The sequence below is a fragment of the Geotrypetes seraphini genome, chromosome 8 (genome assembly GCF_902459505.1).
Source record: "Geotrypetes seraphini chromosome 8, aGeoSer1.1, whole genome shotgun sequence".
Taxonomy (NCBI): Eukaryota; Metazoa; Chordata; class Amphibia; order Gymnophiona; family Dermophiidae; genus Geotrypetes; species Geotrypetes seraphini.
Window position 1 is genome coordinate 70,172,192 of NC_047091.1, and position 13,028 is coordinate 70,185,219.

A 13,028-nucleotide genomic window follows, 5' to 3' on the forward strand; every position below is an offset into this window, starting at 1 on the left:
GGGTTCAAGAAGTGCCAGCGGTGTGCACGGCCTATTTCACTTACAGACCCACACAACTGGTGCCTTCAGTGTCTGGGTCCGGAACATCAGGCCGCCACCTGCACCCGCTGTGCCACTTTGAAAAAGCGGACTCTCAAAAATCGAGAAATCCAACAGAGACTGCTTTTCGGCACCGACATGTCCGACCCCGTGTCTTCGGCACCGGTTTCGGTACCTGTTTCGTCGGCACCCACCTCATCGACGCCACGCGATACCGCGTCGGCGTCGCAACATCCAGGTAAGCCGGCTAAGAAGCCTTCCCCGCTGGAACGTCCTCCGGTCTCCAGTGCAGAGAGTCCAGTCCTGCCGACCGTGAGACGCCAGCGGAAGCGCTCCGCCCCTATTGAGGTGAGTCCCTCGACATCGGGCTCCTCATCTCCGGGGCGTAGAGCGGCACCGCAGGTACCGCAGAAGAAAAAAGCGGTACCGGTGCCCTCCCTCGATGATCGCATTGCGGCCATCTTGCAGGTGCAGCTGAGGGAACAGCTTAAACAACTCCTTCCAGCTCTCCTGACACCGAGCCCTCCGGTGTCGGTCTCCACTGGGCAACCGGTACCGATTGTGGAACAGTCTATATTGTCTCCATCCACTCCTTCGGTACCGGTACACTCGGCCTCATCGGTATCGATGCCTGTCCTCGCACCGGAGCCCAAGTCTCTTCACCAATCGGTACAGACTTCGGCTCCGGTGCAACCGATAACATCTCCCGGTACCGTGTCGATGAGGTCGGGTAAGTCGGTACACAAGTCCCGACACCTGGACCCGTCCACTCCGGAGTCTCGGAGCCGTGGTCCCCATATTCAAGACCCTGATCTGTGGGGCGATTCTGAAGAACCTTTTCTGTCAGAAGGAGAATGTTTGTCAGAGGAAGACGAGCCTGTACTTCAGGACACTTCCTCCAAGCCTGATTCCACCTCTTTCTCTTCTTTTTTAAGAGATATGTGTGAATCTCTTTCCATTCCTTTGGAGGCTGAGTCTAAAAAGTCCAAAGCTTTTCTGGACGCTCTTGATTTTGACCAGCCTCCAAAAGAATTTTTGAAACTCCCTTTACATGACATCCTGAGGGAGACCTTTTACAAGAATCTGGAGACTCCTCTTACTGTCCCGGGAGCCCCTCGCAAATTGGATTCCCTTTATAAAGTAATCCCTATTCCTGGTTTCGATAAACCGCAACTCTCTCATGAGTCTCTTCTTGTAGAATCCACCCTCAAGAAGTCCTTGGGAGCTAGTGTCTATGCCTCTGTCCCTCCTGGCAGAGAGGGTAAAGCCATGGACAAATTCGGTAAGCGACTTTACCAGAATGCGATGCTTGCTAATCGTTCTGGTAACTATGCTTTTCATTTTTCGTTTTATTTAAAGCATCTCCTTACCACCATGGCTTCCTTTGAGCAGTACCTTCCTGTGGGGAATCGTGAGGCTTTCCATCAGTGCTCTTCAGCTCTTTTCCAGCTCAGAAAATTCATGGTAAGGTCTATATATGACACTTTTGAGCTTACCTCTAGAGCAACAGCCATGTCTGTAGCCATGCGCCGTTTGGCTTGGCTCAGAGTCTCTGAGCTTGATGTTAATCATCAAGACCGGTTGGCTAATGCCCCATGTTTAGGGGATGAGCTGTTCGGAGATTCTATGGACTCAACGACCCAGAAGCTCTCGGCTCATGAAACCCGCTGGGATACCCTTCTTAAGACTAAGAAGAAACCTCCACCTTCACGGCCATTCAGACAGCAAACGGCCTATCAGCGGCGTTTTGTGGCTCGCCCCTTGCAGCCTTCCACTCAGCAACCTAGGAGGCAGCGGCAACAGCAGCGGCAAACACCTAGGCCTCAGCAGCAACAACCAGCTAAGCAGCCTCCTCCACAAAAATCGACTCAGCCCTTTTGACTTGATACTCGAGGGCATAGCCAGCGTTCAACCATCTCCTCTCCTCCCTCAACCGATAGGAGGACAACTGTCTTTCTTTCTCAGCCGGTGGGAAGTTATCACTTCGGACCAGTGGGTCCTCAACATCATCCGCCACGGCTACTCTCTCAACTTTCACACCCTTCCGGGCCAAAGTCTACCAAAAGAGTCTGCTTTGCACACTCCTCAATCTGCCCTCCTTTGTCAGGAGGTTCAGTCCCTCCTGCTTCTGAACGCCATAGAGGAAGTTCCTCTGGACCAAAGAGGGCAAGGATTCTACTCCCGGTATTTTCTAGTCCCCAAGAAAACAGGAGACCTCAGACCTATTCTAGATCTGCGAGATCTCAACAAATGTTTGGTCAAAGAAAAATTCAAGATGCTATCTCTAGCTACGCTTTATCCTCTCCTCGATCACAACGACTGGCTATGCTCTCTCGATCTCAAAGAGGCCTACACTCACATTCCAATTCATCCGGCCTCCAGACAGTACCTTCGCTTCATGATCAATCGCTGCCATTACCAATACAGAGTGCTCCCCTTCGGTCTTGCCTCCTCTCCAAGAGTGTTCACAAAATGTCTGGTAGTGGTGGCAGCGTTTCTACGCTCCCACCACCTTCAGGTTTTTCCCTACCTGGACGATTGGTTAATCAAGGCCATTTCATCTCAGACTGTTCTTCTGGCCACCAACCAGACCATCTTTTTTCTACAACTACTGGGGTTCGAAATCAATATACCCAAGTCTCACCTTCTGCCTACGCGGAGACTTCAATTCATTGGAGCGGTACTGGACACGGTCCAGATGAGAGCCTTCTTGCCGGACAACCGTCTTCACAACCTCCAATCGCTCTGTCAACAGGTGCTGTCCCAGCACTCCATTTCTGCAAAGCAGATGATGATTCTCTTGGGTCACATGGCCTCCACAGTTCATGTCACACCCCTGGCACGGCTTCACCTGCGCACTCCTCAATGGACCCTGGCTCTCCAGTGGTCTCAAGCGACAGACTCTTGCTCACGACACATATCTGTGACATCGTCTCTTCGTCAGTCTCTGCAATGGTGGTTGATATCCTCAAATCTCTCCAGGGGCCTTCTGTTCCATCTGCCTCCTCATCATCTGGTCATCACCACCGACGCCTCCCCTTATGCATGGGGAGCTCATCTGAACGAGTTCCAAACTCAGGGCCTTTGGACTCCTCAGGAAAAGAAGCATCACATCAATTTCCTGGAACTCAGGGCAATGTTCTATGCCCTCAAGGCCTTCCAACACCTTCTATTTCCTCAAGTCCTTCTAATTTGCACAGACAACCAGGTGGCTATGTACTACATCAACAAGCAAGGGGGAACGGGCTCTCGCCTCTTATGCCAGGAAGCCCAGAGAATCTGGTCTTGGGCGTCCTCGCGCCGCTTATTCCTGAAAGCGATTTATATTCAGGGAGAACAGAACTTCTTAGCGGACAAGCTCAGCAGAGTTCTCCAACCCCACGAATGGACTCTCGACCCATCGACTCTACAGTCCATCTTTGCACAATGGGGCACTCCTCAGGTGGACCTTTTTGCAGCTCCTCACAATCATCAGTTGCCCCAATTCTGCTCCAGACTTTACTCTCCTCACCGTCTGGCAGCGGATGCGTTTCTTCTGGATTGGTCCAATCTATTCCTTTATGCTTTCCCTCCTCTGCCTCTCATGCTTCGGACTTTGTTCAAACTAAAGAGGGAACGAGCCACCATGATCCTGATTGCTCCACGGTGGCCCAGACAGCATTGGTTCTCCCTTCTACTTCAACTCAGTTCCAGGGATCCATTTCTACTTCCACTGTTTCCATCTCTGCTTACACAGGATCAGGAAACCCTCCTCCATCCCAACCTGCAGTCTCTACACCTGACAGCTTGGTATCTCTCGGGCTGACTTCAACTGATCTTTTGTTATCTCAGCCTGTTCGCTCCATCCTGGACGCCTCCAGGAAACCAACCACTCTACAATGTTACCATCAAAAGTGGACGAGGTTTTCTTCTTGGTGCCTCCTACATCATCATGACCCCAAGTCTCTTGCAGTGGAACCTCTATTGGATTATCTGCTTTCTCTGTCTACTTCTGGTCTCAAGTCTACTTCCATCAGAGTTCATCTCAGTGCCATTACGGCCTTTCATGAGCCGGTCCAGGGGAAACTCCTTTCAGCTCATCCCCTGGTCTCCAGATTCATGCGAGGTCTTTTCAATCTGAAACCACCTCTCAAAGCACCTCCGGTGATCTGGGATCTGAACGTGGTTCTTTCCGCCTTGATGAAGCCTCCATTTGAACCCTTGGCTACTGCCTCTTTCAAGTTTCTCACTTGGAAGGTACTTTTTCTTATTGCTCTCACCTCTGCCAGGAGGGTCAGTGAGCTCCATGCACTAGTTTCTGATCCACCTTTCACTGTCTTTCATCACGACAAGGTGGTTCTACGTACACATCCAAAGTTTCTCCCTAAGGTTGTTTCTGAGTTCCATCTCAACCAATCTATTGTACTACCTGTTTTTTTCCCTAAACCTCACTCTCATTCCGGGGAACAGGCTCTTCATACTTTGGACTGTAAGCGGGCTTTAGCTTACTATTTAGACCGTACTAAGCCCCACAGATCATCTCCCCAACTTTTTCTGTCCTTTGATCCTAATAAATTGGGACGTCCTGTTTCTAAGCGTACGCTATCTAATTGGCTTGCTGCGTGCATTTCATTCTGCTATGCTCAGTCCGGACTGACACTGGAAGGTTCTGTCACGGCACATAGAATTAGAGCTATGGCAGCATCTGTAGCTTTCCTCCGTTCCACGCCCATTGAGGAAATCTGCAAAGCTGCTACGTGGTCCTCAGTCCATACTTTTACATCTCATTATTGTCTGGATGCTTTCTCCAGACGGGATGGACATTTCGGCCAATCTGTTTTGCAAAATTTGTTTTCCTAATGGCCAACCTTCCCTCCATCCCTCTTTTTGTTAGCTTAGAGGTCACCCATCAGTCAAGAATATGCTGCCTGCTTGTCCTGGGATAAAGCACAGTTACTTACCGTAACAGGTGTTATCCAGGGACAGCAGGCAGATATTCTTGCGTCCCACCCACCTCCCCGGGTTGGCTTCTTAGCTGGCTTATCTTAACTGAGGGACCGCGCGTCGGGGTCAGGCGGGAAGGCACTCGCGCATGCGCGGTGCGGTCTCTAGAACTTTCCAAGTTCTTAGAGTGCAATCACTCTAAAAGTGTCCGTACCGGGGCTCCGTCGGTGCCGTCACCCATCAGTCAAGAATATCTGCCTGCTGTCCCTGGATAACACCTGTTACGGTAAGTAACTGTGCTAAATGGGATGGGATGGGAGGGATAGGGAGGAAAAAATATTGGAAATATGTTGTTATGAAAAATAAGGAGATATATGTAATAGGATGGGATATTTATTGTTGTGCATTACTGGGTATAATAAAATGTTTAAAGTGTTTGAGGAAGAAGGATGGGGGGAGGGACAGATTTCATGTCAGATTAATTGTATTATCAAAAAAGGGATGTATAATTATATATAAATTTGGAAGGAATATTTTATTGATATGGAAAAGGGTGGGAGGTGGGGGGGGAATAAAAACATGTATAATAATATTGTTTAAGAATGCCAAGTGTGTTATGTAAATTAATTGTAATAATACTGTACACTTGTTGAAAGAAATAAAAAGGAATAAAGATTTAAAAAAAAAAAAAAAAGCTCAGTCTGTAAAAGGATAGTCTCTTCTGGGTGGAGCATTATATATTATCTTCTATGGAAATTTGTAAGGCAGCAACTTGGTCCTTCCTTCATGTCTTATAGGGATAATCGCATGTATTTGGCAGCTAGAAAAGAACTTGATTTTGGAGCTTTGATTATTTCAGCAGGAGTGCTTGTTCCACACCCAACATGACTGCTCTTATTACAATTCCTGGACCAGTCTGGTGCTGATGCTAAGAAAGGAGAAATTAGATCTTGCCTGCTAATTTTGTTTTCTTTAGTTGCACCAGATCAATCCAGCTTCTAGCCCATTTTAGTACTTTTTCTAGAGATCATCTTCATTCAGTGTTCTGTGTTCTCTGATGGAGCAGTTGTTCCTGTTTTGTTGTTCTTGTTTATTGAATTTTATTTTTCTTGTTTTTCCACGCTACCTCTAACCCTCTATTGTAGTTCCTTCCTATTTATCCTACTGTAAACCGCATCGAGCTCTACGAACGTGGAGATGATGCGGTATACAAACCTAAGGATTAGATTAGATTAGATATCTAAATACAGAATTGTTAGAACTGCACAGGTCCCTTATACGGCATAGCACAATTCTGTACTCTTTTTCTCCATCTGCAACTAAAAAAAAGAAAATCGGCAAGTAAGATCTGATTTCTCCTTGTGGCTGCTGTATATCAGCTTGTAGGGACACAATTTATCCATTCACTTATGCAGCCTGCATTTTTAATTTTGAATGCAGAATATTGATCATACAGCTGTTGGCTGAAAGTTACATGGCAATCACTCCCAAATTTACGGACACGGTCAGGCAGCGAAAGGAAGGCGGGCCGTTCAGTGGACATATATAATGAAGAAACGTAACCATAGTAACGAAAATGCATTCACGTGACTTATATTGAAAACGCAAAGAGTCAAGGGAACCATACTGAAAACGCGTTGACGTGATCACGTGTTAACGTGCTGGACGTGCGCGTGTCCTTCGTTCGCCAGGCACCATCCAGGGGCACGCTGAATTGTCATTGCGCTCAGTTATCTTTGCGCTTAATTGTCTCGCGCTCAGTTGTCATTGCGCTCAATTGTCTTGCACGGAGATATCCTTGCGCTCAATTGTCTTGCGCGCTACTGTCTTTGCGCTGAGTTGTCTGCGCGCGATTGTCTTGCGCACAATTGACCTGTCACCCAGTTAAACATGCAAATCATTTTGAATACTGATGCCAAGTAGTTTCACCCAGAGTAAAAGAGCCTATTTTCTAGATTGGCTCAAAAAAAAAAAAAAAAGCTAGCTAGTCCTCCCCACTGGTCTCTAGAAAATTTGCTGTAGACAGGACACCAATGAAAAAGGTTATTGGGAGCAATGTCATAATCCTTCTTTTAAGGCTGCTTGCCATATTTTTGTGGTTCTTAAAAATATTAGAGCATTGGAGGAGACTAACAAAGATGGCAGAATGCCATCCGTTTGGCAGAATCCGTTTGGCAGAACGCCGTCGAGCATTTGTGTTTTATAATGGTTAAAAGGAAATCCAAGACCTGGGTATTTCCATCAGAACCCGGATCGCAAACAAATTTACCTGGCCCAATGGATGAGTTTGTCATACGGGAGCCCAGAGGAGAGCCGGCTGAGATGTCCTCGGCGCGAGGCAGAGTTATGTTGGAGGATCTAACCGCCTTATTCGGGGAAGCCACCTTATCGCCGGAGGAGCATATGCTCCCTGCTCAGCCACTCCCCCGATCCATGCCAGTTGACGTGGAGAGAGAGGGGAGTTTGGCAACTACTCCTGAGAGCGGCGAGTTTGAACAGGAGAAAGAGCAAGGAGTGAGGGAGGTGTTGGCTGCTTCTGCTTTGACATCGCTGTTGCAGGGAGACTTGAATATGGCAGGAGAGGTACACAAACCACTGCTGAAAGAATTTCCTACAGGTACTGTGAAACTCAAAGATTTGGAATTTAAATCTTCTTTAACCCCACTGCTTAAGCCTCCGGTTATCGACTTAAACTCTATTTGGGAAGCTATTTCTAATTTACAGTTATCATTGGGAACTCAACTGCAAACACTAAAACTAATTGCTCTGGAGTACTTTCTGAGACTTTAAAATTACAACAAAGAGTGGACAAATTGGAAAATAAAATCTTGGATCAAGAAAAAAAGTATGAGGTATTGGGAGCACAAAATCAGCTCCTAATAAAGGAAAACAGGATTATAAACTTTTAAGAGGGAAGTGTTGGAAATTATAACAAGAAAACAGAATTTAAGATTGATTAATTTTCCTAAATTACCTACAGTTCCAGCATTAGATATGTTTAAAAGGTATCTCCGGGAGGTTTTGAAAGTCCCACAAGACTCTTTTCTACCCATTTCAAAAATTTATTATATTTCCTTGGGAAAGAAGAAGACTCCTAAAGATCAGCAAGAACCACAATTAGACCTATTGGATTTGACAAATATTCTTAAAACATCAGAATCGGAACAAATTAGTGTAGCAACACTCTTTGTTCAATTGGCATTACATTCAGATAGAGAGTGGTTATTGAAAATGTTTTTTAAACATAAAGATGCTTTTTTTCTTAATCAAAAAATTACAATGTACCCAGATGTTTCTAGAATAACTCAAAGAAAGAGGAAACAATTTTTGCTTTTGAGACCCCAGGTTCTAAAACTGGGGGAAACCTTTGTATTAAGATTTCCTTGCAAATGTTTGGTTAATTTTAAAGGAATTAGGTATATTTTCTTTGAGTCTATGCAATTATCTAGATTTATTGTTGATAATGCAGTGGTGATAACGAGTACCCCTACCAATAGACAAGTGTAACGCTCATATTTGGAACTCTGGGACTATTTTAGACTGTTTTCTTTTTTTTTTTTCCTGGAAAATTTTTATTAAGTGGTAATAATATCCGACTCTTTGTAACTCCTTCTCTATTAATAGTGGACTAACCTACAGTAGAAACATATATTTTTCCTTGTAACTTATTAAGAAATTATTTCTTGTAAAACTGTTATTTTCAGTATGATTTTGTGATCATAAAAAATTGAAATTCAATAAAGAATAAATGATTAAAAAAAATATTAGAGCATTGTCATAATCCTTTTAAGCTGAAGGAAATAACAGTTTTTGTAGATAGTTGAGAAAACTCTCTGGTTTTGTGTGTGTGTGTGGTTTTTCTTTTAATTTTATTTTTTTACAGCACCTCTTTTTTTACTAGTGCTACCATTTTATTAATCTAAGTACATAGGGACGGGGAGGAATGCTGCTATTTTGATCATCATTAGAACTCCCCCTACCCCCATATGCATGTGCAGGGCTGGTATTAGACATTCTGGGTCCTAGGGCAGGAATTATGGAGAAGGCTCCCAAAGCCCACTGGCAGCCTATGCTTTCTTTGGCCTTGGACCTACTTTGGGGTTCAAGACAATTGCCCTGCTTGCATGCGTGCACACCCCTCTAACACTGGCTCTGTGCACATGTCACACTGATAGCAGGGCTTGTTGAGAGGACTGTACAAGTGTCCTCTTAGGAGGGGTGTGCTCAAATTAGCTTCCTTCCTTCTTGATGTCTTTGATGATGTACTTGAGCCTGTTTATAAGAGCATCTGTTTTGTCTTTTTCCAGCTGTTGTTGAGGACTATTTCTTACCAGAAAAACTGGAAATCCCATCTTTCTGTCCCCCTGATAAGCTGGACACCACAATCTACCCCTCAGAGGAAGGGGTGGTAAGCAAACAGTCTGCAGGGAGGAAGGACCAGTCTCTGAAGATGCTGTCTGTGGCCATCAAGATCAACCTGGACTTCCAAAGAAATGTCAAGGTGTGGCATTGTGCTGTTGTGACATAGGGTATATGAGGATGCCGTAATAGAGCATCTGAAATGGGAAATTCCAAGAAGTGTAGCCATAACAAGGATAATGACATGTGGAAGGGTGGGTTTCATGTATTATCAGTGTACACAGCACTTCATAAAGTCATGGCCCTGGTTATATTATCCTTCTTTCTGGAGAGTCCACCCTCTGATCTTAGTCTTGCTAGAAGAATTAAGGGCTAGATGCATTAAAGTCAGTGATCGTCTCTAAACTTATTTTCACAACTTTAGTGACGATCACTGTGGTACAAAAATGCTTTTTTACATTGTGGAAATTAAGAACCATAAAAAAATATTTTGATCCTTTATCGTTCAGACTATTGGTGCAGGCATTAGTTTTATCTATTTTAGACTATTGTAACATCATCTATTTAGGAGCACCCAAAAAAATTCTAAGGAAATTAAGAATAATTCAAAATACAGCTGTTCAATTGGTTTAAAAAAGAACGGCCTTATTAGTCCATATTATTGTTTACTTCATTGGCTGCCTTTGGAGGCAAGAGTATTATTCAAATTTTCCTGTATCTGCTTTAAGATATCGGGATTGTCTCCAGCTTACCTTTTTCCTCATTTTGTGTTGCAAGAAAAGCTAGAAACTTCTACTTATTTGCTTATCCAAAAATTAATGGGTGTAGATATAAGACCTTCTTAGATTGGACCCTAGCATTTCAAGCCGGTAGGCAACAATCTTGGTTAGGTAAATGTATTCAGCAAGTTATGTTATCCTATTGCTGTTTTCAGAAATTAATTAAGACCACTTTGTTCGATAAGTTTATTACTTAGTGAGTTTTATTATTGAAATTCTATTTTTTGCTGTATTATTGTATTTCGCTGATTGTCCAGCTCTTTTTAGTGTAAACCGCCTAGAACTTTTGGTTATAGCAGTATAAAAGAATAAAGTTATTATTACCGACCCGATGCACAAAACAGCCTACTGCGTGTTTTCCCCCTCAATTGCCCATTTTCCGATCCGGCCCTGCAAATTAGCTAAAACCCCATGCAAAATAACCAAGCGATTGATGCAAAAACATCACTTGGCTATTCCAAATGGGGTTTAAATGATCGTAAAAACTGATTTGTCTAGACCTGTCAGTAACTGTGTTACTGTGGATCAAGAAGGTCAGACTGTGTTTCACTGTGTTCTTTAGTTGAAGGGCTCCGAATGCCAGAATTGCCAACATGCTAGTTCTTAGATTTTGTCTTTTTTAACTTGATTTAGGAGTTCTTAGTGGCTCTGAGGCTTGATGGGGCAACAATGAGGCACCATATGGCACTCACTAACCAGAGCTGGTATAGTCAGGTAAGCAAACAATCATGCTCTCTGCCACACACTGGGTTACTAATCAATTATATTCATGTTTTATCTAACAAAGACCACAGTGTAGCTCAATTGCAACATCATAAAGACAATACGTTAGCCACCTCTGTACTACACAGCAGACATATGAAGTGATGTACATACAGTACAACAGCTTCCAAGGGCACTCACGATTTGCTCTGTTACAGCTGGTTAAAATAAGGCATAGAGAGATAAAGGGGATTATTTATTAATGGTTTATATCAGTGGTCTCAAACTCAAACCCTCTGAAGGGCCACATTTTGGATTTGTAGGTACTTGGAGGGCCGCAGAAAAAATAGTTAATGTCTTATTAAAGAAATGACAATTTTGCATGATGTAAAACTCTTCATAGTTTATAAATCTTTCCTTTTGGCCAAGTCTCCAATAATAATATTGTCATTTATAGCTAAAGAGACATATGATCAAGAAACTGTTTTATTTTACTTTTGTGATTATGATAAACATACTGAGGGCCTCAAAATAGTACCTGGTGGAGCTTGTGGCCCCCGGGCCGCATGTTTGAGACTACTGGTTTATATGTACTTTCTGCCATAGGGACCATTTTGTTTCTTTAGATCCTGCTCTAGGTAACATTTACTAACCATTGGTGAATGAGCTCTAAAATTATTTTAACTTTGAGGCCATAGAGTTAGAGACAGAGTCAGGGCGATGATATGATTTTCACTGATATAGCATCCATAGAGTTTATGACTGAACATGGCACTAGAGCTCAGGCAAAGGGACAGAACAGTTCACTCAGAGAGCCGAGAATTTCTTTTTCTCTGCTGTAAGCAATCTGAGTAAGGCACTAGACTGCTATCACAGTAGAATCATCTCTCAGCACTACTGGGCATACACAGTTCTACAGATGCATATAAACAAAAGTTCCTGATCTGTAGAGCTTACAATCTATTTATGCAGCTCTATACAGCTTACAGTTTATTTATGCAGATTTATACAATCTTTATGCAAATTATATATCATAGTAAACATTTTTTACTTGATAATTTTGTTGATTATAACAGTTTTCAACCCAGTCCTTGGGACACACCCAGCTAATCAGGTTTTCAGGGTATCCACAATGAATATTCATGAAGAGATTTACACATCCAGTCTCTACTGTATGCAAATCCATCTCATGAATATTTATTGTGGGTATCCTGGAAACCTCACTGGCTGGATTGAGAGCCCTGATATATATATACAAAAAAACATACATCAAGCTCTTTTAATGTCTCCTTTCCCCCCCTGTAGCTGCTAGATTTCCTAGATGTCATTGATGACCCAATTTTGGGGTACCTCCCTCCGACAGTGATCACTGTGCTTCACACCCATCTCTTCAGCTGTGCTGTGGATTACAGGTATCCTCGTGACCATCACAGAATCACGATTTGCATCCCCTGCTCACTATATTGGAGACTTTACCACCTAACCCTCGGTTTTCTTTTTCTCCATTCTCCAGGCCACTCTACCTACCAGTCCGAGCGGTGATCACTGCAGAGACTTTCACTCTTTCTAGTAATATCATTGTGGACACCGCAACCTTCCTCCTAAGGTATGTGAAGGGTTTCCATCCCCACTGCCACCTTCACCTGAAGGTGGAACAGGAGCAAGCTCTGCAGAAGCTATCGTGAACCTTCAATTCCATTGCTTTTCTCAAATAAAAATTTAAAAATTCATGTTGGCACTACAGCCCTCTTAACTGAATATGTTTCAGATTCCTATTGAAGCACTGTTACTGCTGCTTTAAGGCCACTGTTAAGAGCAATGCTCAGATTAATCCTCTCTTCCCTATTTCAGGTGTGGATAGGGACAGAGAGAGCTCATTTTTTTCCCAATAACTGGACATCTATGTGAAAAGGTTTTGACAAGCAAGAGCAAGGAAGTTTCCCCACCCCTTTCTGTGGAAAATATTGTTTGGATGCCATGAATTTAAACTTAAACCTGTGCAGAACACTGATCGCTAGAGATCTGCATTTCTTTTTATTATTTAAATGTAGTCCAGGTCCAGTAAACTGCTTCTAGGACTGTACATACACCAACACAATACATAAGAGCATCTTATAAGGATCTATTTGTACCTAAAATAGGCATTCTTCTGTTCCCTCTCCCCTGAATGTGTTATATAGTAGGCCCTAACTAAGGGTGGATTCTGGAAAAGAGAGGCAGGGCAGG

At 43.6% G+C, this 13,028-nt stretch overlaps 1 protein-coding gene across 3 annotated transcripts in view; it reads left to right on the top strand.

Moving 5' to 3' along the window:
* ATG2A (autophagy related 2A) overlaps positions 1-13,028 on the top strand; it is a 207,209-nt gene that overhangs the window by 128,319 nt on the left and 65,862 nt on the right. For all 3 annotated transcript variants that reach the window (XM_033954151.1, XM_033954153.1, XM_033954152.1), the window contains exons 22-25: positions 9,270-9,463; positions 10,734-10,814; positions 12,108-12,214; positions 12,316-12,408. In XM_033954151.1, the coding sequence (XP_033810042.1) occupies positions 9,270-9,463; positions 10,734-10,814; positions 12,108-12,214; positions 12,316-12,408 (475 nt within the window). The remainder of the gene's footprint in view (positions 1-9,269; positions 9,464-10,733; positions 10,815-12,107; positions 12,215-12,315; positions 12,409-13,028) is intronic.